This window comes from Triturus cristatus, chromosome 3_1 (genome assembly GCF_964204655.1).
Source record: "Triturus cristatus chromosome 3_1, aTriCri1.1, whole genome shotgun sequence".
Lineage (NCBI taxonomy): Eukaryota > Metazoa > Chordata > Amphibia > Caudata > Salamandridae > Triturus > Triturus cristatus.
The window spans coordinates 906,245,874-906,273,587 of NC_140583.1; the positions used below are offsets into that span (position 1 = coordinate 906,245,874).

The 27,714-nt window shown below is 44.1% G+C and overlaps 1 protein-coding gene across 2 annotated transcripts in view; it reads left to right on the plus strand.

Moving 5' to 3' along the window:
• Nucleotides 1–27,714, plus strand: part of FAP (fibroblast activation protein alpha) — a 619,508-nt gene that overhangs the window by 132,488 nt on the left and 459,306 nt on the right. For both annotated transcript variants that reach the window (XM_085645424.1, XM_085645423.1), the window contains 2 exons: nucleotides 18,641–18,744; nucleotides 18,877–19,012. In XM_085645424.1, coding sequence (XP_085501550.1) covers nucleotides 18,641–18,744; nucleotides 18,877–19,012 — 240 coding nt within the window. The remainder of the gene's footprint in view (nucleotides 1–18,640; nucleotides 18,745–18,876; nucleotides 19,013–27,714) is intronic.

Sequence of the window (27,714 nt, forward strand, 5' to 3'; positions counted from 1 at the left end):
CCTGCCCCCTTTTGCTCCAGGGTAACAATCAACTGAGTGTCATCGGCATATGACACCAGTTTCACCCCATGTCTCAACACAATTATGCATTCCTCTGCATCGTTGTATTATCAATCTTGTAATAAATCTATTTTTCCATATTCTGATCTAGAACTCAGTTATTAAATCGTCCTGAGTTTTATTCAAATTTGTATTCTGCTTAATTAATGTTTGTTGAAGAAGAGAGTAGTCTCTTACCACTAAATCAACGAAAACACACCCAGAGCTGAACTGGCCAAGAAGAAATTTGGGAAAACAAAATATTGTGCTTCAGCTCCCACAGCATAATAAACCATCTAGGTTAAGTGGGGGTTATTGTGGTTATAGGGGTGTGGAATATCTGGATGGTATTGCCTTATGAATTTCTACCTGCCATCATGTATATGTTCATAATCGACTTAGTACTGAGTATTTGGAGTATAATAAAGTACTTTTCCTTTTAAAACAAAAAGCACTGACTTGGCAATGATTTATTGTATGTTGTAAGCTGTGTGCCTGTGGGCTGAGGTATTAACCCAAACTGCCTCCCCTGAGAGAGTCAAGTGCTACAACGAGGTACCTGGTTCCCAATAAACAGAAGATTGCAGACCTATTGCTTGTGAAGATTCCACAACCTTTGCATCTAATTACCCAATTTCATGCATTATCTATTTGTTTATTACTGGGTTAAGTAAACTGTTACCTTTCAGTAACTTGAGAGCACTAGCAGATGGAAAATTGACTCCTGGAGGGGCAACTTACCATGCAGTTGACTTAGGAGTTTGCTGTTCTTCAGCACGACTCCTGTCCCTACATAATCTCAATTAAAGGCAAGTTGGAAACTTGAGTTGCTAGGTATTTTCTGAACATCAAGTTGTCATGTGGTCAGGATAGGCCTCGTTAGAAACGCTGCCATTTGACCTGCTCACATTTCTTAAGGTGCCTTCTCTTTTACACCCAATGGGGCAGATGTACGAACGTTCCATTTTGCGAGTCGCAAAGTGCGATGTTCTGCAGCGTGCAATTTGCCGCTAACAAACTGGAATGTACAACAGTGTCTAAGACACTGTTTGTGATTCCTAATGAGTACATACCTCATTAATATTAATGAGGTAGCTTGCAATTTGCGACCCCTTAGGAATCTTACATATAACAGGGACTGTGGCCTGCTGGGGACAGCAGACCACCACGTCTGTGTTTGCTTTTTAAATAAAGCTACTCTTTTTTTTTCAAATACAGCCCATTTTCCTTAAAGGTAAACAGAATGTGTTTAAAAGAAAAACATGAAGACCACTTCCTGCTCTTAAAAATATTTTTGCAACTATTCACAAAGGGGAAGGGGTCCCCTAGGGACCCCTTCTCATTTGCGACTGGCTTACCACCTACTTGAAGTAGGTGATAACTGTGATTGTTTTGCTACCGCATTTGCGGTCGCAAAACAAACGTACATACTAATGCGACTTGCTATAAGGAAGGGATGCCCTTGGCATACCCCTTCCTAATAGTGACTCGCAAACCCAATTCTGCGAGTCGGTAAGAGGTTACAGGTTTGCAAAATAGGGTTTGTACATACCACAACCCTGTTTAGCAGTTGCAAATGGGCCTGTTTCCATTTGCGACCGTTATAAAGGGTCGTACATCAGGCACAATGACTTTTGACATACATTTGCATGCGTGACCATGTAGGATAAAATTAACTGAATCTGCATTACTTCCGTTTCTACTTCGTAGGCACACTATCGCGATACCTTGAACATTCAGTACAAGGGATAAAGTTCACTGCGTAAATTTTATTTATGTTATCCGTGAGGCGACAATGCTATCTGACTAGAATAAACAATTGCGGCCTGACAGGGGTTGCAACATGGACACATGGGTTTTATTGTTATATATACAGAACGACTGACTTGTTTAGACAGCAGAGCACTCAGCTGACCCTGTGGGGATACCAAATGTCAGAATTCCAGCTCAGCGGATTCCTGTGTACCAACACAAAGGATATTCAGTTCTACACCAAGACGGGCAGTCTGATAACACTTACCCACAGTTAACTGGGATTTGGCAGATCACGCACCCTAGACAAAACTAAGTTAGGGAGTGCTAACTAGGCGTACTATAATACACAGTACTTATATGCCTGCATATATTCACTGCCTTAGCGCAATGGTGGAAATGTTCATAATTTTCACTATTCTTATGATGCTATTTGCGCAAATCTGTTTCATTCTACTAATTATTGCAGCACACGTATTTTACACAAGAATCACAGTGCTTTAATAAATATTGAAAAGCCTTGCTGAGTATTTCTTGTGCACTTCTTTGGGTAAGCCTGAGAGTGCGAACAAAAAGGTTTTAGATCTGTTACCACGATTTCTTTGGGGGATCAGGGTTGTCATATTCTAAGGTTGCACACACATTTGTTGCCCTGTAAGGTTAGGGTTACAGCTAGTGTACTGTGGCTAGCAGGGACATAGGCCAACATATCCTGAGGGTGTGCATGAAATCAGTCTGGCACCATTCTGACATTTATGTTGTCTGACAAATGCACATTTTTACTGACGGAGGTACAAGCCGTACGACAAAGTGGTTGGCCTTTGATGCCACATTAAGAGTTCAGCTCTTAAGATGGCATCAAAGGCATTCCAGAGTCATGGTCCTTGCATGTCCAGAAATCTACAACCATATATTATTCCCTGGCAGGCTTGCTGGTTGATCTGATGAGTAGACATTGACCTTATGTATTTTGGGAATGTAACATGATGTTGGGTTTTACAGGTATGCGTTACTTAGTCCTAGTACACTGTAAGATGTTACACAAAATCTTGAATGTAACCCTTTCATCTACTTTTGAGAAAGGATTACATTTATGTCTGCTGTATGATGAATGTTTAATATGAAATTAGCATATTTACTTATGTAAAGGCAAAATGTAATTTTAAAAAGACATGTATGGAAATATGTATGCTTTTGTTTGACTGTTTTTTACTGTCTATTAGCAAATTTAATTATTTAAACTTAAATACCACTAATGTAGGGGTTGTGGCCTGAGCAATGGCCGTGTAAGACATCCACAGTGGAGCTCCTGCCGGGATCCACCATCCGTTCATGATCCTGCCTCAAATGACAAACCGAATGCAGTCTCCCTGAACTAAGAAGGGACAGTAAGTAATATGGCGGTGATTCCGGCGCAGTTTACCTTATGGAGAGGAGGTCTGGGTAGGCGGATTCCCTAGTGGCTCGCAGGAAAGATGGCAGCCATCTTGCGGCTATAAGGAGAAGCTGGCGCCAATCAAAGATCCAGAGTGGCGTAGAGACAGCGCGGCCTTGAGAGGAAAAGAACCTCGCTGCAAGCTCTGGTGAACCTGTCCCCTCTGCCCTACCCCTTACACTCTAATTTTGCGGTGTTGAGAACAAGGCAGCGCAGCTGAGAAGGACCGCACGGGCTGGGTCGGGGCACGGGGGTCCGAGATGTGAGACCCGTGATCTGCCAAAGGAGAGGCTCTGGTACAGAAGAGAGGTGGCGACTCAGCCGCACGAAGGAGTTGAGCTGCGTGGCCAAATACAGCAGTAAACACAGCGGAGCTGCCGGAGACAGTAATTAATTAACGGGCCTTCCCCGACCATAACAGCAGGCCTCAAGCATCAATCTTCATGGGAGAACAGGCAGCAGACCATGACGGGAAAATAAAAAGAGGTTGGACCACATCTGTTAAAGCAAAGGAGAGAAGCAGGGAAAACCTAAATTACTGGCCAGCTGATCTGTGCCACTGTGGGAAGATTGCAGGTGATATCTCAAGATCCCTGCAGGAAAGAGGTTGAGTGGCTGTGTAATTACTGGTGTCGCTGGCAACAGGGAGGAACAGACAAGACAAACTTGGGCCCACTGTCAGTAGGAAGGCATTAATAATAATGAAGTGGAAAAAGACTGCAATAAAACGAAGAGAGACCCCCTGCCAGTCATGCCAAAACTGACAGAAATAAAAGACTCCAATCTGAGCAGAGACAACCCAGGTACCCATGCTGCAGAGAGGGCCCCTACAAATACCATTAACCGTCGAAGCCTAACATCCCATCCGGCCCCAGTGGACCAGATAGGAACTGGGTGCACAAGTATAATACACTCAAACACCCTGCAAACAGCAAGATGACTAAGGATAAGGAACCAAAGCCACCCCGGCAGGGAAATTTAGATCGTTTCACGAAGGTCCTGAATGCACAACCAGAGACTGTAGAAATCTCATCCAGGCCAGACACGGCGGTCCTACTTCAGGCAATCCAGACCTCAAGAGAAGCCTTAGAAAGCAAGATCGGGGAGGTATGCACAGAGGTCGGTTTCCTACGCCAGGACCTCCGCAAGATATTGGAAAGAGTAAAAGAAGTCGAAACACGGGTCTCAGAAGTAGAAGATACCGTACGTGAGCTCTAAAAAGGAGTCTCAGATCTCCGCACCACAAATGCCGATGTCATATGGCGTCTGGAGAAAACAGGGCAAAAAGGAATAACCTGCATTTTGTCGGTTTTCCGGAAGGAGTGGAAGGGAATAATGTGGCATTCTTCCTATCAACATGGCTAAAAAACATAATTTCCCGGAGCATTTCTCCTGCTGCTTTGTCATAGAAAGGGCACATAGGGCCCTAAATGCGAAGCCGCCGCCCAGAGCACCCCCCAAGACCGATCCTAGCAAAGATTTTGAACTTTTTGGACAGAGACATGATATTGCAAGAAATGTGCAAAGAAAGCGAAATAAGACACGACAATGTCAATATAATGATATTCCCGGGCTATAGCAGGAAAGTGCAGCATCAGAGATGCTCCTTTGACTCTGTCAAGGTGAAACTCCAAGCCCTTCAGCTTCAATAAATGCTCCTCTTCCCGGCAAAACTAAAAGATATCCACTCGGGAAAGGCACATTTCTTCCAAACGCTCGAGGAGGCATGGGCATGGGTGGAGGAAAGACCAAATCTCCTCTCCCAAAAGGCACCTGAACCGCTGAGTCGCTCGGTGCCCCCATGGAAAGATGGATCCCAAACATCAACAAGAAGACAACCGGTAAGAAACCACAGCCTACGGCATGAACGGAGAGAAACACCATATGCCCTAAGGGGGAACCCCAAAGTCAAGAGGCGACTGGAAGAGAAAGACACAGAAAAAAACTAAGGGTCGGTTTGCCATACAAATGGAACTGCATCCCTGGAGGCCCATTAGGACTTCGCTGCCATGGAACAAGACACTAACCCTGACATACAATTCCCACCGGATGAAAGAATAGCACAAGAAAAAGAGTCAAACAATTCCATTCCAGCGGGAGCATCGCCTACTACCTGAGACTGATTGCGGAGACGCCCCCATCATATGCTGATCTGGAAAGTTATAGTGATACACACAGACGTATGTGTTAGTTGGTATTAGAAAGCACACTGTTGGACAATGTTTAATTTCTTGGGGGGTGGACGACAGACCTCCTCCTCTTTTCCTGCATACTGCTGTTTCACACGGAATAGAAATATGATGCCGAGGGGAGGCTACCGGAGGTGGGGTGGGGGGTTTATTGAAGAGGGGGAAAGTTGGGGTTTTGTTACAGCTATCTGTTAGTCGCAGAGGACACAACATGACAAAGGCAACTCCAAGGACAAATACGTTCTATGTCTATGACACGTGAGCACAAACAATTGACAGATCACCCCCTATGGCCCAGGATACATCTAATATAGGGAATTCCCTTACAGTACTCACATGGAATGTCAGTGGTCTGGGGGATAACATAAAAAGAGGGCTAGTGACACAATACATCAAGAGATTACACCCTGATGTGATAATGCTCTAAAAGACACATCTACAGGGTACCCAATGTGGCTTTTTGGGCCGTGGAGCCTACAAGATGTTGGCTCACGCTGGGTACTCCAGGGGCTCACGTGGAGTGGCTTTGCTGATCAAGAGCCCCCCCTTTCAGGATGTTGTGCCAATGGATAGACCCCATGGGCAGATACATAGGGGTTACGGGCCACTGGGGAAGACAACTGATAACATTGATTTGTGTCAATGCACCCCCTAGACTCCAAGCTCCCGCTCTTGAAAAGGTAGTGGACATCCTGGTGGAGACAGCGTCTTCCCTTCATGTGATTGGAGGAGACTTTAATGATGTGATGGACACACTGGTGGACCGATCAAGGGAGAGTGGAGAACCAAAAGATGCTACACCATTAAGGCTATTATCTACCACCTTAGGGCTCACGGACATATGGAGACGCAGTCACCCAAATACACGACAATACTCCTGCCATTCAGGGGCTAATAACGTGGACTAAAGATTAGATTACGTTTTTGTTCCTGGAGACAAAATAGTTGGACAAGCGGAATACATCGCTAGGGGGCTATCTGACCACTCCCCTCTGCTCATACGACTGGAGACACAGAGATGTGGTCACCGTCCAGAGTGGCGTCTTAACGCATGAGAGCTTAGAGAAGGCAGAGTACTAAGGGGCATCAGGGCAGACACAGAGATTTATTTTAACAAAATCGAAAGCTCTGTCACATCCAGAGTAACTGTGTGGGAGGCTTATAAGACTGTCCTGCGAGATAAAGCCCAAAATCGGATAGCCTGGGAAAAAAGGAATAGATTTAAAAGACTAGAAGAAATAGAGCAAAACATACTAAACCTCGAGGAACGGATCTTTATAGCGGCAGATCCAGATCTCACCCGACAGTTAGACATCATACGCCAAGAATATAAAGACCTGGCTATAGACAATGCAAAAAATCAAAGACTGGTTATGTTACATAGACTGTACGAGGTCGGAGACAAGGCAGGGAAACTCCTGGCATGGTTACAAAAAAAATGAGACATGGGCTAGATGGGTCCAGACGGTTGGGGATGATAGGGGGTATTAAACGCCACAGAAAATTAGATCACCGCCGTCTCTGCAGACTACTATGAACGCTTCTATGAAGCGCGTCCCCTAGAACACAGTGCTGAGATAGCTCGATACTTAGAGAACATACCAACCCCGGTACTGAGTGAAAAAGGAACAGTAGAGCTGGAAGCCTATTTGATGCTGGTAGAAATTCAAAAGGCAGTAGGTAAACTGCGAACCAGCAGAACCTCCGACCCTAATGGCCTACCGGCCGAACTATATAAGAGATGTATAGACCTCCTGGGGCCCCATCTACTGCGCCTGTTTCTGGACGCACAAAGGGGGAAAATTCTTCCACCAGATCTATGGGCTGCCACAATCGTGGTGATACCCAAGGAGGGTAAACCACGGGATCGCTGTGACTCCAATCGCCCCATCTCCCTACTTAATACCAAAGTTAAAAATACTGACCACAATTTTAGCAACACGACTCTGAAAACACATAACCACACTAATTGATGATGACCAATCAGGGTTCATGCCTGGCCGGGACACTAGCCTCAACCTATGAAGAGCACATAATTGGCTAATGAGGGTTAGGGACCAGCCCGCACCCCATCTATTCCTTTCCTTTGATGTTGAAAAAGCATTTGACGCAGTACACTGGCCGTTTCTTGACCAATCACTCATTACATTTGGAATTGGGCCAAAATTCCATAATTGGGTCGCACTACTTTATGCGTCACCCATGGCCAGGGTCTGAGTGAACAGGGGGACCTCACGGACGTTCCCTATTTGTCAGGGAACGAGGCAGGGATGCCCGCTCTCCCCGCTCCTATTCGCATTGACCCTCGAGTTTCTGGCGTGTGATATCCGTAGCAATCCACAAATACGGGGTTTACGAATAACTCCCACTGATGACTGGGAGGAGCAGATCTCCCTTTATGCAGACGACGTACTCCTCTATGTTATAGAACTGGAAACTAGCATCCCCACCTTGTTTGGCATCATAGAGAAATATGGGAGATATTCGGGGTATAAGATCAACTGGCATAAATCAACAATATACAGCCCAGACAAGAGGACAATAGAATTGGCCCTACCCGGTGAATTAAATATAGCCCCTAAAGGATTCAAATACCTGGGAATATTTCTTACACCACATATAGAAATATGTAGGCAAAGGAATCTGGGTAGGGTGATAGCGAATTTCAAAAGAGACGTGGAGAGGTGGAAAGACCTTCCCCTTACCCTAATGGGTAGGGCAGCCCTTGTTAAAATGATAATATAGCCACAATTGCTATATGCCCTCCAAAACACGTAACATCCACTTCCAAAGGCGGTATTTACCGAAATAGAGGGGGTCATTCGGTCCCTTTCATCGCAGGGAGGACACCCAAGAATTGCATTAAAAACGCTGCAGCAAAATTCATATAACGGTGGCATAGCACTGCCATTGATATATCGAGGCATATTGCTGGCCAACATATCTCCTCCCCATTAACGAGTGGATCCACAGGCCATGGGACCTCCCCACCTGTACGTGCAAAGGGAACTGATTGGGCCCAATAAACAACTACATTATCTATATGGAGGCAATGGGCGTAGGTCATTATTGCCAGCAACACGGGTCACCTTAGTGGCTTGGGATAGAGCCACAAAAATTATGGGCGGACAAAACGGATCACAATACCCACGCCCTTATGGGTGGCAAGTTGGTTCCAAGAGCTAGGAAAACTAAAAGGCTTTGGGCCGTGGGATTGGCTGGGCATTTCCCTAATTGGAGACATACTAGCACAAGGAAACATCAAACCCTGGCCAGTACTAAGTGTGGAATACGGGCTGCACAAATCCCAATTCTTCAAATACATGCAACTGCGACATGCACTGCGCTCAGAGGGTATAAAATGCTCAGCACTCTCTGAATATGCCCCCCTCGAAGGGAGATTATTACAGGAGGAACTGGTGGAAAAAACTATCTCCACTATATATAAAACAATAAACAATAACCTACCAGGTGGCCACAGAAAACTGGGTGAGAAATGGGAGGGGGATGTGGGAGGCCTGGAAGACATAGACTGGGAAGCTGCACTGATGCTCCCCAGAGATGTGGCCATTAAAACAAAGCTGCGACTGGTCCAGTACAAAATCCTACATAGGATCTATGATGATAGAAACAAACTACATAGGATAGGAAGGGCCAATTCGCCGTTCTGCCTTAATTGTAAAGTAATGAAGGGAGATTTCTATCATACGATATGGGGCTGCATCAACATCCAACTGTACTGGAAAAGAATAGTGGAAGAATAGGGTAAGATAATAGGGGCATCTATATCTCTAGAGCCCTAATTCCTCCAGGGTATACCTAATGAAGTGTATATTAACAGGGCTCAGCTGACACTGGTGATGCTAGGCCTTATTGTTGCCAAGAGAGACGTCGCGAGGTGGTGGGGGTGGCAGAAACTCCCACGAGGAAAGTATGGAGGAAGGGTATGGACCTCTATATGGCCGCCGAACACGTGACCTATACTGCCAGGGGAAGCACACACAAATTCCACAAAATATGGGGTCCATGAATACGCTACTACGGGCTAGACCTACTAGACAACATTCCATACAATACACATCATATAGCCAATCACACTGATGCCATGGAACAAACTATGTCTTGAAGGACAAGCTAAACACATGGTGAAAATCCACCATGTATGTGGATAAGACCTAAACGCTAGGGCTATATAAAATGTTGAGATAAGTGTTCTCACTTAACTGTTACAATTGGTATAATAACCGCACGGTCCTTCTGAAATGTACCTCATCGAAACTTGTTACTGTTATAAATGTTACTATTGTGGTTTTTGCAATATTTGAGATATAAAGGAAGAAAAACAAACAATAAAAACATTTGTAAAAAACCTAAAATACCACTAGGTAGTTCCTGTTTATTATTGGACCAAATTGATCTTGGCTTCTGAGAAATGAGAGCTTAAATAAAGGCTAAGGACTCCAACTTGCATCATCCCTGGTCATGGTCGTAAAGTCCATTGCTGTATAACTTCCTCCATAGCTAGCTTTCTGACTTAAGAGGATTTTTTAAGCCACCTATTTTAAATTCTTGAGTCTTGACACAATAAGTTTTCTCTTTCTGGTTGAATGTTACATGGTGTGTTTGTTTTTTCATAGATTGACAGTTCCAAAGGTGCATGACAATCACCACATTTTATCCTCGATTTCTATTATTTCATTATTTATTTTGAGTTTGGCAGTACTGTTTTGCGCTACTTCCACAATGAATGTGCATAGCAATGTATTAAAATGACAAGCCTGGCAGTCATCACACTTTCGATAATCATAAAGAATGAAGGGGGTTAATAAACCTAAAGGCTTTGGTTAGGTTTGTTGGTTCAGATTATCCTCCAAAATTCAGTGGATGTATGAATGAAATAACTTTTGTATAGCGCAACGTTCACTCCAAGGAGTATCTTGGCGCTGTATGCGGGGGGAGAAGGCACCTTCCGGAAGGAGTAAGAAAGCTGGCAGTCTCAGAGATAGTATTTAAAGAAAAGACCAGGCCGTGTTATCTAGAATACCAAAAATCCAAGTTTTCAAAGACTTCTTGAATGTACTACTCTACAAATTATGTGGACCATCCCCTTCAGGTGAGAGAGCCATCTGATTTTTGATAGTAGGCCATTCGGTGACTCCCCTGTCTGAAACCTTCAGCCACTAGCCCACCCACCACAGAACTTTTCAACTTTTGACCCGTAGAAGGATATTTTGGGTTACATTTGAAGTCCTGCAATCCAAAATATGCACTGGTGTTGTTTATATTTTTACCTGCCCGTCCCACTAGGAATTCCAGTTACCAGCTAAAAATAGTCCATACTTTATCAAGTTGTAGGTAAGACTTTTTTGTGGACATATGTTTGCTTGCTAGGGAAAAACATCGAGTTCAATACAATTGCAGATCAGCAGCACTAGGTAACGGTATGTGTCTAACAGTATCTACCAGTTTAGTGGGTATTTATATCTACTCAATAGATTTCCTCTGCTTGACATGACAAACCTGGACACATAGTGTAGTATCCCAAAACTCATATGATGCAAATGGGTCAAGAATAAACCAATTGCCACTGGCCAATGGGAAGCATTTAAAAAAGACAAAAGGGAGAAGTTTAAGTTTCATTTTTTATGAGTAGACAATGGTCCATGGGACTACTGTCTGCTCTTAAAAAATAATTTTCCAATATTCTCAAAAGGGAAGGGTCCCATAGGGACCCTTTCCCATTTGCAAATGGGTTACCACCACTTTTAAAATGGTGATAAAGTGTTACTGTTTTGTTCGGACAAAAATAGTAACACATACCATACTGATTCTGTATTTGGAAGGATCGCCGGAAGCACGCCCCTTCCAAATGCTGAATCACAAATGCAAATTTCAATTCTGCAACAAGTTACTGAATCGCATTTTCCATTTTGTACATCAGAAAAAACTTTTTCCGGTCTCAAACGGCCCGTTTCTGGGAATCGGGCCGTTTGTGACCGGAAGAATGCTTTGTACATCTGGCCTTATGTCCATTTACTGAAAACTGCATTGCATGTTACTGATTTTTGTTGCAATTATGTGTTTTGGCTGGTGGCAGGTTGGCATATCACTATTCAGCTTTCATTGATCTGTCTCTTCTCAGGAGGTTCTTGACACCGAAGGTGGAGTTGATGGACTTCTCAGAGACAGTCATGGGTAATTCCTCGCCAGCTCTGCACAAATGGGGCAAAGAGTGACCACAGCTCTGTTGGCAAGAGGAAAAATATTATGGCAACTTTCTTACAGGCTTGGACAAGTACTGTTCTTAAGGGGAATTAATTGTCTCCATGTGTTAAAGAGGAAGTACTGTCCGGCAGCAAATCTGATCCTCTAACATGATTATGATGCAGATGTGGCCTGTAAGAAATCGGGTTAATGGTTGAGATGGGTTGGAAGCCCTACGCAGGAAACAACCATAACCCTTGTCAGGGTGAACCAAAAGAGTCAAAGAGCAGGTTGGGCATCATAGCGTTCGTCACTGTAGCGTGAATAGATGGGCAACGGTTGCAGATTGTTGCTGCTGTAGCTTTGCGGTGGTAGTCATTGTGGGTTGTTGTTACTGTAGAGCAGGGGTCTTCAAACTGTGGGGCGCGACCCCCAGGGGGGGCGTGGAGCGATGCAAAGGGGGTCGAGCATTCCCAAGCACACTTCTGCCGAGGCCCAAAGGATTCAGCCCCCCTCTTCCTCCATCCTGTGTCTCAGCCCGGGCTGCTGCAGTGCAACTCGAGCTGCTGGAGGCTCAGCTGGGCAGTGTCTGGAGTCTTATCTCCGGCACGCCCGTCCAAGTTTTTCACAGGTCTTTAAAGACCATTTGCATATTTGCATGCCTTTGTGAACCGGTTACAAAGGCTTAGTGTCCCCCCCCCCTTCCAGTAACCCCTGGGTCCTCACTCTGCCTATTCCTTACATTTGTATTTTAGATCTACTGCTGTAGTGTGAGAATGCATTTAATAAAAAGGAATATAAAGTAGGGTTGCCAAAAGAAAAATGCGAGCCATGTGTTATTTAAAGAGCCTACAAATACCTTCTCTTGACACCAAATAGACTTATAAATAAAAAAGTATGTATTCATTCGTTATGTGACTTTTCTGTCTTTGTTCTCTTTAATTATCAGTCATGGATCATTGCGGCAGCCCTAGAACACAATTAAAAGTGCTTTCTGTTTATATTTGCTGTTCAAAGTATGCACAAATACCTGCTTAAAATACTGTTTTAGGTGATTGCTTATTTTTTGTACCAACGGGGCCATCAAAATAATCTGCTGGCTACTCTAACCATAGGACTGGAAGTTTGTTGCAGGATCAGCACATTATTTATTCCTCCACCCTCGATCCCAGATTGATGCCATAATAGCAATAGTTTAACTTAGATCTTAAACCCTATGCTGCCTCCAATAACATGCTGAGTTACTTCAAGTGCCTGGGAATAAACCCTGCATTCAGACAACTCAGTCATCATTCTCGCCCTTCTCTTTCACGCTTACCCTGCACTCACAGCGTTCACAATGCACTCACACTGATTACCATGCACTCACACCATTCACCTGCTCACCCTGCACTCACAGTGATCACTTTGCACTCACAATGCACTTGCGCTGTTCACCCTATACCTCACCCTGCAGTCACACAAGCACACTGCTCACCCTGCACTCATGTGACATTTCACTCGCCTGTCCCCCTCACTGCTCAATTTGCAACTCACTCAAACAAGCCCATCAGTAATCATACATTCATTCGTCCCATTCTGAACTTGCATCCACACTCAAATTCGTACGGTCACCTCACTCACCCTGCAGTCACTCCTCTCACCCTACTCTCACACTGTTGCATCTCTCACCGTGCACTCATATGGGCACTCTTGTCACCCACACAGTGCAGAGGGTTAATGTGCCTGCTACAAAGAATATGTACCATGCCGATCACAGAAATGAGTGTGACTAAAGTATGAGTAGCGCTATAAAAAACAAATGTTTGTCAGAAAGCTGCTATAGAGAGATGAAGTGCATTGTTGGTGAGTGGTAGTGAGGGAATTCATGGAGAAGAAGGAAACGGGGGTGGGGCACCAAAAAAGACTGTTGCACAGTGTGTAACCAGTGTTAGGGCCAGCCGTGGCTAGGAGTGTTAGCCCCCACCCCCGAAGTTCTGATCTAGTGGCTCCTCTGCTTCTCCCTATTATTATTATTTACATTTGTAGTGCGCTACTGTTACCAAAAGATATCCTGCGGCTAATAACCTTCTGCTGCCGGAAGGACAATGAGAAACACACAGAAGGAGAACCAGCCAAATGGGGTGACCTACAGAGCATAGAGCCAGGTTTTTATATCTTCCTAAAGGATAATAGATTCTTGGTGGAGCGAAGCAAAGGAGGGTGCAAGTTCCATAACTGCGCGGCCTGCACCAAAACAGCGTGACAGACAACTCATGCCTTCTTGAATTAGGGAACAAAAAGCAGATTGGCTGAGAGGAGCATACGGGCCCGACCCGTATGCTTGGTGAGGAGCGATGAGAGAGGACAGCAAGGGAGTGAGAGAGTTAGATTGAAGAGGTCAGGGATGAGGAGAAATGTGAAGTATCGAAGAGAAGTGTGGACACGCAAAAAGTGAGTGTGAGCCAAAGGTGAGTGCTTCTGTTAGAACAAAGGGTAGATGTGAAAGATGAATGGTGGGACTGGAGAGGTGTAAGATACAAATAGACAAAAATTTGAATGGAGAGACGAGGTGAATGAGAAGTGCTGAGGGGCACGGGAGGTGACGGGGCCATAGAGGCCATGAGATAAATGCGAGAGACTGTTCGAGATGAGGGCAGTGAAAAGACAGAATGGTAAGAGGCGATTAAAGGTGAAGTGAGAGGTTGAATGGGGAGAGTTCAGAAGTTGTAAAAAGGGGTGAAAGAAAATGGCCTGCAAAGTGAGAGAGGGATCCGGGTTTGGGAGAGGAGAGAGGGATGGAAGGGAGGGAGTGGGTGAGTGAGAGGAAAGCTGCATGGATAAACTGCCTAACTCTGCACAAAACTGCCAGGGTTTTAAGGGACCCCTGCTTCTCCCGGCCCGGGCCAGGTGAGCTTCTAATGTGGCAGCACGTATTCCTGCGGAGTGGAAGCCCCTTCAAAAAGGTTGACTAGAAATCTTTCTGATGTTAATTGCTGTATTTTGGTTATAAACAGGTACTGATGGGGTGGAATCTTTCCTCGGTGTTACTGTGTGCAAAAAATTAATTTCATAATAATGAAGCAATGCTATCCCAAAATACGCTGCATCACATAACATCATTTACATTTTCTTCCCACACAATTTAGTCAAGCCTGTCGCGTAATTTAATCCTCACCTGCCTCATAATTCCAGTAGCCCTGCCTACAGGTTTAGACATTTTTGTCAGGAGGGGGTCCTTACACCTCAAAATGTTGACAAGGGGGTCTCGGCATCCAAAAGTTTGAAGACCTCTGCTGTAGAGTGAAGGGCGGGTCTGATTTAATGAAAACAGTGAAGATCAAAAACCAATGTAGGTATACAATTAACCCTGACAGCTGGCTGGATTTGAAACGTAGTGGCTAAAAAGTGATCATCAGAAATTACTGAGGTGCATAGGGTCTGATGGACTCTTTTTAAATCAAGAAACAGCACCATTTTCTAATATATATTTTTCTCGGAGCAAAATCTTTGTATTTATTCATTCACAATGGCTCCCTATCAATAAACTCATTCATTTGGGTGATTTTCAGACCTCTGGTCCACTTTGGTGTAACCTATTTCCCTCATGCAAAGTAAAAATTATATTTTGAAATTATAGAGCTATTTCTCAATTGCAATGTTGTAGTCTCATGCAGGGTGCTACGTGATGTTTCTAGTTCATACATTTAATGTGTGCCTAGCGCAGGCACATCTCCTCCTTGTAGTTGGTTGGGTAGCTAAGTAATTCCAAATAATGAGTAAGGCAGTTTAATGAATCCTTTGGTCCATGCTTGCTCAGTGTTTAATAGAATACCAAAGATGTTACTCAGGAAAACCTTTTTGCATATATATATATATATATATTACCCTCAGCATCCTCAGTGTGACAGAGATGTTATACACTGACACCTTATTTTCTGTCTGCCTGAGATCTAATTGTTTGTCAAATTGAATAGCAGTAAATTGTTTACGAGAAAAAATGTGTATTCTAACCCCACTATTGTATCTCGTTTTTTAAGCGACATTTTTAGATCTGACTAGTGTTGCATTCATTATCCCAAATGTTGGTAACATGACGGCAAGTCTAACAAAGTATGTAGATGATACTGTATTGACGAATCAGCCCTCAAGGGACCTAATCCATGTATAATATGAATAACCATATGGCGTTGTGTAACAGACCCCATCTGGAAATCGTTTGGTATTTATTATATGAAGAAAGGGCTAAATAGAGGGGATTTGCAACAAAATGGATAGCACAATTTGACTACACCTATGGATAATTTCCTATGGTTGCTCTGTTTGGGGTCTACAAAATTAAGATTCATCCCTTAATCACGTTTGAGGTCGCAAATTGGTTAAGAAGAGATCAACCCAGTTTGGCACAGTTAGAGGGTATTATATGGAGTAAGGTTTCGATGGTACCTCCAAGTACCCCAATATGTGCCGTTCTTAGTGACATGGGCCTGTAATCATCACTATGAGTAAATAAATTATGTTATGTTACGTTATGTGTGCTTTTATAGCACCCCAATCACCTGTGAGGTTATCTAATTGCCCTGTAGCAGGTATGTGGGCAGGCCCAGAGGGCTTACTCAAAAAGCCAGGTTTTTTGCTTCTTACAAAAAATAAGAAGAGAGGAGGAGACACTGATGTATTGTGGGAAGTCGTTTTAGACTTTAGGGGCCAGGTCCAAGAAGTCACACTCCTCCCCCTCCCCCCCACCCCGCTTCACATTATATGCTAGATCTCTGTTTGCACAATATTCTGACACTCTGGCAGCACTGGTCTCTCTTCATTAGCATACACCTGAGGAAATGGTTTTAAATATTTGATTAGAATTGATTTTATGATTTACTTTATGAAAATGAATTCCTTGGAATAAGCCTTTTCCTCTGATAAACCTGCAGCATTTTCTATAAATAAAAAGAGACTTATTGGCAAATGTATAAAGTGAACATGCTCTTAAATGACCTCGGGTGAGCTTACTAAAGATTCTGGTTGTAGCCCTCTGTAGAGGATGGAATTGGTAGAAGATAAGAGGTATATCTTATGAACTTTCTGAATGTTGCCACAAGGAAGCTTTTTGAGATAGAAAGTGAGTTTATGTTATACAACATATATGAAAGGGAGATTTAAGGTCTTATCACAAGGATGCATGTTCTTCACGCTTTCTCTCACATAATTCTGGTGTATTCTATATCTTTGTCTCTAAAGACAACATATCAGAGCTATTCGGATAGACTGAACTGTGGACAGTAAAATGTATTTTTTAATCCCAGGTATGACAGATGGAAAATTATGTTAATGCAGTCAATTTATACATTTTATGTTTTTGTTCCATTTCTTTTAAAATTACAAAGGCCTGTTAACAAAGCAGTAAGATACTAATCAAGAAAAAAGATAAGGAAAGCTTTATAGCTTAAAAATGTGAAAACAATTCATAGAAATAAGATGAAATATCTTAATGTCACAACCTTTGTAATTGAAGGCATCATCTATGGGGCTTGTATATTTTTATCACAGGGACAGCTGAAGCCAATGGAGAGTATATTGGAGAACCCATCAAATAGTGATCTGCTTAGAATGTTTCTACTTAGAATTTCTAATTTCAATTGAAGATGGATAACAGTGTCACAAATGATCTTTGGTTCTGGCAGGTTTGTACGCCAGGATCTCTTCCCTGTACTAGGGTTCACTAGGGCTCAGTCTGTTGTACATAGCTAAAATACTTTGTAGAAAAAGTGGTGTTCAACTACTTCTAAAACGTGTACTAGATTATTCGACATCCTGTGCCCTACATTATTTCATTCCAGGAAGGGGATTCATGGAGTGGGATAGCTGTGCCCCCTTGTTTCATCCTTTCATGGCATATTTGTGCAGTATGTAGACCTCATATTCCTGCAGTGCAAGCACAAAATGTCGCTATGTTGTGGAAAAATGTTAGACCCTCATATACAGTGGTGTACAAATCCATTTAAACCCTAGTACTGCCTGTAGTATTTAGGGTGCTTCACCATTTTGGTGAAGGATTTTTCCTGAAACTGCTCCTGCGTACGTGGTGGAAGCACTTTCAGTGAAAATGTTACGCTTTCCGGAGAGCGTAGTCATGTTGGCCTGATTCACAATTTTCTTGTTTAACCGAAAAAACACTCATAACAGTGGTTTTTATGCAAGTGAAACCACAAAAAAATGTCCCTGACATGCTAGGATTTTCCTGCCAGCTAATGGGACACTTTTAAAAATAATTTCCTGCACATGATGACCATGCCTCAAATGCAGGAATGTGCCATATCTTGATGGATATGGGGCATGCCGGCCCTCTCTCTTTCACGCAGCACATCAGGGTGTCTTGCTGTGTTGGGTTGCGTGTAATTTTGATAGATATGGCCCTCAGTTTCAGAAGACCTGTCCCACTGAGAGTCTATGGAGTCACTGTGGTCTACAACGCTTGTGACAACCTCTACATGAGGCCTTTAAATGTTTGATATTGGAGAGCCACATCCTTAATTAGTAATATGTTGAACTAGTTTATGTATTAGGAAACAAGAAATGTGAAATGTTAGCAAACTAATGCTCTCATTTGGTCAAGGTTTGTGGGAGCGCTCGCGCATCTCAACCTGACGAAAATTATACATCAATTTACTGACCATAAGGCCTGCTTGTGCAGCGATAAATACAACTGCATTGTGCAGTCACCCTTGAAAACATTAGTAAATAATGTCATCACTCTTTAGATTGTTTCACATTATTTTACGTTGAGGAAACTTCGGAACTTTTAGGAGCATGCTTGTTCAGTTTAGAACCCTTGCTGGCTGTGTTACTCATAAGTGCTTCTTTTTTATCAACGCAGGTGGCTTAAAATCCACGTAGAGTCGTGAACTCAATGCACATTGTCTCCATTGTGCCGAGAATGTAAACCATTTTTCAAAATTAAAAATATTTATATCGATCAACATTTTTGCATAAATTTCATCCTTCTGTAAGAATTATGTAGCATTAAAATGATTTTCCTTTCAAGGCAGGGACTAAAAATCCAACGGTCAGACTGAACATCGTGAAAACAGATGATCCGAGAGATGTGTATGTGATGGAAGTCCCTGTGTCTTCAATGATGGCATCTAGGTGAGAGATTACCCAAATATATATTTAATAAATCTTAGTATTACCTTTGAAAAAGTAAAAATGGTCAGGTCTTACTCTGGTAATTTCTTTTTAAAGGCCTATTTTGATTGTTTTTTTATTTTTTGTCTGCAGTGAATACTACTTTGTTTGGGCGACATGGATTTTGGATGAGAGGATCTGTGTACAATGGGTGAAAAGAATACAGAATTTCTCTGTTTTATCTATATGTGACTACAAGAGAAGTTCGAATATATGGGCGTGTCCACAGGTATGATGCAACTATTTTAGTTATTTTAAATCTTTTTATTATTTATACTTGCTATTGTAGAATGCATGAGGACATTTACATCATAGTGATACACATTTTAGATATATGGATCTGAACTATGCAAGCCCAATTCATAAAGGCTTATTATCAGCTGATGGGCCTTCTTAATCCTGTCTTCTATGTGATATTCACATCAGTGTCTAGGCCGGATTCAGAAAGCACTTGCAGTCAGTGGGTAGCCTTACTCTAGGCTCTGGCGTGACTTACTAATGAGTTACAGGAGTAAGAAATGAATACTCTTATAAAAAGGTGTTCTGATTCCCAAAGCTTTTCTCTATGAATAAGCATGTCTTACCCCTTGCAATTCACGGCTAAACTACATCTAAGTCTGGAGTAAGGCACAACTACTCAAAGAAAATGTGTTATGAAATACACCATCTTGCGATGGTTTTTTATAAAATATGAGAGAAACCATAACAAGATGGCCGCTGTGCATCTATCTTGGAATTAAATTGTTTTCAGTCAAGATAAATGAATGAAGCTTTTGACTTTGCCGTTGCTTGTGATGTAATTTATTAAGGACGGTCAAAGCCAAATGCATAAGGGGACAGTGGCAGTTGGTTGTATCATTCTGCATGCTGAGTCAAAGACAGAAAGTGGGCATAAGGGGAAGTGGGGAGAGATTGCAAAATGTGTCTGCTTAAAGCCCTGTCTTATCACAAAAGGCAATGCAAAATGTAATGGCAAATCGATGCAATTTTTCACAAATTGCCATGGTTTTATGGACAGCCCTCGCAACTATTGTCAACTCTTAAGAAATTCCAACAACAAATGACTGACAGAAGCGGACCAAAAGTCCCAATCTCTTTGTATGTTTATGCTGTGTTCATGTATATTGGTAAAATGATGTCTCCGACAGACAATTAATTACAAGTGCTTGGAGGCAAGACCTAAAAAGGAATTATAACTCGGAGTGTTTGGGTGTAATACTCACCCATGTTTAAATATAATTCACACAATCAATGGACAAAGGATAACCTTTATCCAGGTCTTTGTTATTTTAATTTAAATATGACCTGTTAATTGTAAATTAGTTGCATGACATTTATTGCAAATCAAATAAGTAAGCATTTGATGTTATGCTATGTTATGTTGTGCTGTGTTGTTTTATGCTATGTTATGTTATGCTGTGTTGTGTTGTGTTATGTTAACGAGAATTTGTAGAGCGTGTCAAAAAAACTGTGACGGGATTCAAGGCGCTAAGTAAGGCAGGTCTGAGAGGGGAGGAGGAGATCATGTCTATTTCATCTGGAAGAGCCATATCTTGAGGTTCCTTTGGAAGGACAATAGTGAGGAGGAGGTTATGAGGTGTTTCAGTAGGTTGTGCTAGGTCTTGTCTGCGAAGTATGAGAAGGAGCGTCCTCCATTTCTGGTCTTCTTGATGCAAAGAAGGTGTGCTCTTGCCTTTAAGGTGGGTTGGGAGAAGTTGAGGTGGTTGTTGAGATAAGATGGACTGGTGTTGTGGAGAGCTTTGTAGCCGTGGGTGAGAAGCTTGAACTTGCATCTTTCCTGGACTGGAAGCCATTGGAGATTGTTGAAGTGTGGAGAAATGTTATTTTGCGGGATGTTCAGGATGAGTCTGGCTGTGGAGTTCTGGGTGGTTTGGAATAGGCCTAGGACATGGGCTGGGATTCCGATGTGGAGGGTATTTCTGTAATCACGTCTACTTGTGATTAGAGCCTGGGTGACTGTTCGTCTGGTGTTCAGTGGGATCCACTTGAAAATCTTGCATAGCATTCGCAGGATATGAAAGCATGATGAAGACAGTTTTGGTCTGTCTGCTGAAGGAGAGGTTGGTGTCCAGGATGATCCCACGGTTCTTGGCATGGTCTGCAGGGATGGGTGGGGGCTAAGTTCAGAGGGCCACCAAGAGGCTTCCCAGGGCTGTGGTTGTTCCTGAAGACTAAGACTTTGGTTTTGTCTGTGTTGAGCTGGAAGCAGTTGGTTTTCATCCAAGCAGCGAAATTGCTCATGCAGTTGTCGAAGTTTGCATTGACAGGGCTGGTTGAGTCGGTAAGGGAGAGGATGAGCTGTGTGAAATCGGCATAGGATACTATGTTAATGCCGTGGGCTCTGACGATGGCTGTGAGGGGTGTCATGTAGAACTTGAAGAGTGCTAGGCTGAGCGACGATTCTTGAGGGACCCCACAGATGAGTTTCTTGGGTTCTTAGGTGTAGGTAGGAAGTTTAACATGTTGAGTTCTGCCACTTGAGGTTCAGTCCACAGACAACCAAGTGCTGAAGCATTCTGATGAGTGACTTGTGGAAGACCATATTGAAAGCTGCAGAGAGGTCGAGGAGGATGAGCGCGGCTGTTTCTCCTCAGTCGAGGATGCTTCTGATGTCATTGAAGGCCACAATGAGGGCTGTCTCTGTGCTGTGGTTAGCACAAAAGCCTGATTGAGAGCTGTCTAGGAGTTGATGGGGTTCTAGGTGGTCTGCGCGTTGGGCATTGTTGGCTTTCTCAATGAATGTAGCTGGAAAAGGCAGGAGCGAGAAGGGTCTGCAGCTTCTGAGGATGTTGGGGTCTGCTGTTGGTTTCTTCAATAGGGCACTGACTTCCGCATTTTTCCAGCAAGACAGGAAGGTGACAGTGTTATGGAGGTGCTGATGATAGTGGTGAGTGTGGGGGAGATTATGGTTCTTACAAGGTTGTATATGAAGGGCATAGGTCTAAGGGGGATCCTGAGTGGATGGTACTCATCAGGGGGGTGGTTTCTTCATTTGTGAGGGGCTCCCAGTTGCTTAACTGCTGTTTGGCGATTAAGGAGGTGTGCGGATGGTCGGAGGAGTTCGTATTGATTATGCTGTGGGTCAAATATGTTATAGATCTTGGGAATCTTCTGTTCAAAGAAGTTTGAGAGGTCATTGCAGAATGTTTGGGATGGTATGATGTCGTTGTTGACAGCTGAGGGATTGGAGAACTCCTTGATGATGGTGTAGAGTTCTTTGCTGTTGTTGTAGGTGGCTTCGAGTCTGAGAGTTAGGGACTTTTTCTTTGCATCTCTTAGTTGTTGGTGATAGAGGTTGAGGGCAGCTTTGTATCTGGATCTTGCTGTGGTGTTTTTGTCAGATCTCCATTTTCTCTCAAGATGTTTGCAGTGGCGCTTGGACTCCCCGAGGTAGTTCATGTACCAGCTGGGTTGTGTGGTGTTTTTGTAGGTCTTGTTTCTGGTGGCAACGGTGTGGTTGGTGCTGTCGGTGAGCCATTTATTAAAGAGCTTGGTGTCGACAGCGAGGTTCCTGGTGAGGTTGCGTGGATGTTACTTTAGGGTTTTGGTCCAAATGATCAAAGCTAAGTGCAGCTTTGCTGTGACCACAGTCATCACTTGCTTAAGGAGTAACACAGAATGTAGATCACTTAAGATGTCTTAAAATAGAACTTCTATGCTACAGCTCTATCCATCTTGAGACCGCTGTAAAGAGCATTACAGACCATGAGAAATTGTCTCTTTTGCGTGGCCACCACTATCTTTTGTGGATTTATTCTGCTTGTTGACTGAATCCATGCACTAGGAAACTCCTAACCAGACCACAGTGCATGTTGTCTGACCACTAAAACATATCAAATTTGGCCGATACCCTTAATGACATATTGAACTTTCCTATAAGGCCAAAGTATATGGTGCATGGCATGGAATGTTAAAGGTCACCAATGCACTACAGCATTACTGTACCATCCACTAGTGTGACCAGGCAACCATGACTCCAGGCCTGCCCCTTCAGCCTACCAGCCCCAGTTTAAACTTTGCAGTGCGGCCTGTAAAAGTAAATCTCCCTTTTAAATATTAATAGTATTATGTAGGCCTTGGAACCCAAAAAGCAGGGTGTATGGTTGTTACAAACCACGATGTCTGTCAGGGTGAAACACAAGCAAACCCCGAATTAACTTGTGCTTAACCCTCTGGTAGCTTGGCACAAAGCAGTCAGGTTTAACTTAGAGGTAATCTTTAATGTATTTATGCAGCACTTCAAACACTAATAAAGTGAAAACATAACACAAGAAAAATCCGACCTAAATTAGAAAAATAGAGTAAAATTTAATAAACTATTTGAGACCAAAACAGCAAAAATCCAGTTAGTAGAACAAGGGATATGCAATTTTTACTAAAAAAATAGTGCCCAGAAGCACAAAGCGCTAACTGTGGGTATCTGGTCGCACAAGACCAGGACAAAGTCACAAGTTCAGGCGGATGGTGATGGAACTTGGGCTGGATACAGGGACCAAGTTAGGCCTGCTGAACAAAGTACCTTAAATTCAAGTTTTAGAGTGTTGCAAGATCACGCGATGGGGATGCCCCGCGCAGTGGCGTTTCCGAGTAGCTGCGAGGATGCAATGCGAAGACCTGCATCATTGTCAAGGATGGCGTCCACAAGAGGCTTGCGATGTGAAGTTCTGCGGCAAAGATGCATCTCACAACGGCGGTTCCGAAGAAGCTGCAGGGCTGGGAGATGGAGTCCTTTGTTGTCATTGAGCCTGCTTTCGATGGGGGGCTTGCGATGCAAAGGTCGGCGTCAAGAATGTGTTGAACAGGTTCTGAGGACACTGCAGGCTGCAATAGTAGGTCTGGCAACAGGGAAGCGTTGAGCTGTGCCAGTCCTGAATTGAACACTGCGTCTGTTCCAACTACAGGATAACATCTGGTTTGGCAGAGTACCTTCAGGCTCCCTTCCAAGACTCCAGGACTAGAGTGGCACCACTAAAGGGGGCAAGACTCACAGCAGACTCAGTCCACGTGCTGAATATAAATTGGTTGGGGCATTTTCTGTCCGTGAGGCTCTGATTGGGAGATCAGCTAACCAGCCCTTAGAGTCACTCTGGTGCTCCTGGGTTCAATGCAGGTCCAGTCCTTTCACTCAGGCAGCAAAGCTGCAGGGCTGCAAGGCAGCAGGGCAGGGGAGAGGAAGAGTAGCAGTCCTTCTTGCAGAGCAGCACCACAGTCCCTCTGAATCTTTCACAGGTCCAGAGGTGTACTGAAGAGTTGGGTCTGAGGGTCTAATATTTATACTGGGTGCCCGCTTTGATGTAGGAGAATGTTCTGGAGGTTTTCACTCTCAGAGCTGTTTGAAATGTCCTGCCTCCCAACCTGGCCCCAGCTTGTCCGGGGTCACAAAAGACTAGTGCCACATCCTTTGTGAGTGTGATCAGGCAGAGGCTTTGTGATGTGCAAATGCGGTAGGTGATAGCCCCTCCCCTCATTTGCCCATCCTGCCAATACCTATTTGCCTTTGTTTCACTGTCTGGGAGCAATACACAAAGACCAACTGCCAGCTACACCTATTCATGTGACATAGGATACAGGTCGCAGGCCCAAAATGGTTGGGACAAGAAAATGTCAAATTAATTTCTAAAATCCGACTTTACCATTAACAGGGTTTTAAATTACAATTCTTTAGGCACCAAGCCCGACATTCCTGCCTGCTTCCAAATGAAAGTTATGATTTATTAAATGTAATACATCAACCTAATGTCATCCTATGGGAGAGCCTTGCAGCAGCGAAAAAATTCTTTTTTTTTACATATATTTTTTTATTACTTTTCATTCAAATCAAGACAAAGTCAGGAAACATTGGAGGTGACAATGACAGCAATATGTCAACCACATTTCTCAGCATCTCACTTATCTTTGTCAAAAACATAAACAAAAGAAAACATAACAGTGGAGTCTTCAAGAGATAGAATATCTAGTGTCTCATAAGGATGTAGCAGTGTACTAGAAAAGTGGGGGTCTAGGTAGAGCCACAAGTGTGTGGTACAGGTGCAAGAGCGTAGCTGGTGGAGGTGATCGTAGATGCCTAACCATCAGCTTGATCTTCTTGTAACAGAGAAACGTTAGCAGGGTGCAAATGTGCGTCCTGGATCCAGGCAGCCTTCTCAGAACTTCCCTGGTGATCTGCATGGGGCTTCTCCCTAGAGTTCCAGGGGGGCAAAGGGGACGGGCCTCAGATAGAGTGATAATCACCTGGGACATGGGTCTCAGAGGAGAATCTGGTCCTTTCCCTGAACATCCCACATAGCAGTGTGAGGAACTGTGAATTGATTCAGCTGAAACCAATTTGTCATTCAGGGCGGGCGGGTGTTGTTTTTTGCTTCTATGTTCCTGATGCAGGACTCCCAACATCGATCTCCTGTCATCCTGCCCACTCTGGTGCTACATCAGAAACTGACCTCCCCCCATACCATAAGTGTCCATGATGTTCTGGAAGGGAATGAGGGTGCCATCATTATAAAAGTACTCTAGGTAGTCAATCTCTTCCTCCTTCCATGGTACTGTGTCAAATCTCCAGGCCACCTTCAGGAGGTTAGGTAGCTGACACACAGATATTAGCAGGGAACATGGCATAAAGTGCCCTCTGCCATGTACATACTTCCACTAGCAGAGACGGGCCACTGTCATCTGACGTGTTTCCCAGTATGGGTGAACTCCCAGGTCAGATAACCTTGCATAAATGCAGTTCCCCTCTGGAATCATGAGGATGCCTGCCCTCTCAGGGCAAGGGGCTTCCACCATTGGAGTCGGAGTCCAGGTAAAGTACCTCTGTCAGGCTCCAGGGTAGGGGTCAAAGGAAACAAGTATGATTTGGGCCTGTTCACTCTAAGGCCTGACACAGTCCTGAATTCCTCCAGCAGCACCTTCAGGCCCAGAAGGGAGATGGCCTAATCCCGTAAGAAAACAAGGGCATTACCCGCATAGACTGAAACAACATGGTAAAAATTATGCACCAGAATCCCCCATTTTTGCACAGTGGCAAATGTAAGGGTTCCAGGGCCAGGGCAAAAATTAGTGGGGACAAGGGGCAGCCATGCCTGGCACCTTTCTGTTTTACAAAACTGTCTGAGATCAGCTGGCCTGTCTGGTCTCGTGCCGTCAGACTTTTATGCAGGGTGCAAATCTAGCAGAGGTATCCCGGTCCGAAGTTCATGACCTCCAGGGTTTCCAATTGATAATCCCATACCAAGGTGTCAAATGAATTCTCTACATCAAGTGACACCGTGGTCTGCCCATGGGTCCCAGCTGGGGAAGCGTACATAAGGCGCAGCAGCCAACAAACATTGAGGAAGGTGTTGTGCCTGGGTATTAACCTTAACTGATGAACCAAAGTGTCAATTTCTGGAAGAAAACGGGTGGCCATCACTTTCCCCAGTATTTTATATTCTAAATTCAAAAGGGATAGTGGACGGTAAGAAAGAACCTCCAAAGGGCCACGACCCGGCTTGGGAAGGACCGCAATCAGCTGTTCCCAACATCTTATTCCAGGCAATTAGAGCAATGGCTGTACGTAGTTCCTTAAGCTGGAGAGGCGCATCTTGCTCAGCGCATTGGAATGGGGGCAATTTGGGTATCTGGAACCCCCGTAGGAATCAGCGTATCTGGTCAGGTGGGAGCATATTCCTCGACATGTATAGGGTCTGATAGGAATCCCGGAATGCAACTTCAATGGCAGCCTGTGTGTTAACTAATGTACCATCCCCCATTCTAATGGCTCCTATCAGTGAGCGTTGTTGGTCCTCCTTCACCAGCCACACCAACAGCCGCCCCGAGTGGTCCTCCTCAGCATGCAGGAGGGCGAGCCTCCGTTTATAGTCATGTCATCCCAAGCGCTTTTCCCACTCTCTGTGCTGCCTTTGCAGCTGTTGGAGCTGCTCAACTTCCGTGGTTTGGTTAGCCACTGCCGTCTCGAGGAGGTGTATTTCCCTTTCGAGGGCCACCAACTCTTCACTCATGACTTGGTGGAACACCACGTAGTGGCCATACAGTGGGTCCACATGACCACCTTGTGTGCATCCCAATCCAGTGCCCTGGAAGGAGTGGTAACTATGCTAAGATCAAAGCACTGGGTGATACTCATCGCTAGGGCTTCCCTTAAAGGAGGGTCTGTTAGTGCTTCAGTGTAACTGCCAGATTGGTATCCTAGACCATTGTCTCCTCCAGTTTAGGGCCAGTTGGAGTGGGAAATGATCCCACAGAGTGCGCGCTAGATACTCTGTTTGGATGATCTGCACGCTCAAATGATCAGTACACATAAAGAGACCTAACCTGGTATGTATGTCATTTACTGGGGAGTAGAACAAGAATTTACTGTCATTTGGGTGAGCTAAGCACAACACATTGTAGAGTTGTCTATGAGTCATCCAGTTACGGAACTGTGGAGTCGCTTGAACGCATGGGGCATTGTGCAGCAGGTGAACGGAGTAGTCGCGGATCACGTCAGGAAAGCAATTAAGTCACCGCCCCATAGACCCTGGGTATGCAGGTTCTGAAGGAGCACAGGTGTGAAAGTAACAAGAAAGGGGGTTTGGTTAGTGTTGAACAGTGTCCCATCGAGGTGTCCCTCTACTATTACATATTGTTCCTATCTATCAACACTGTGTGTATCTGCACATATGGGAACACTGGGGCAATCCATATCAGGACTCCACGTGCATAGACTGACAAGGAGGTGCCATACGCTTGCCCCCTCCATTTCCCTCGCACTTTGTGTACCTTCGTTAGTGTTAAGTGCGTCTCCTCCAGTGGAGAAATGTGTGTGTGGTGGCACTTAAGGTAAGCATACTCAGTAAAGTTTTGCAGGGGTGGCCATGCCCCTCATGTTCCACGTCATCAAGTTGTATCGTGGAGTGAAGACGTCTGTAGGTGTGC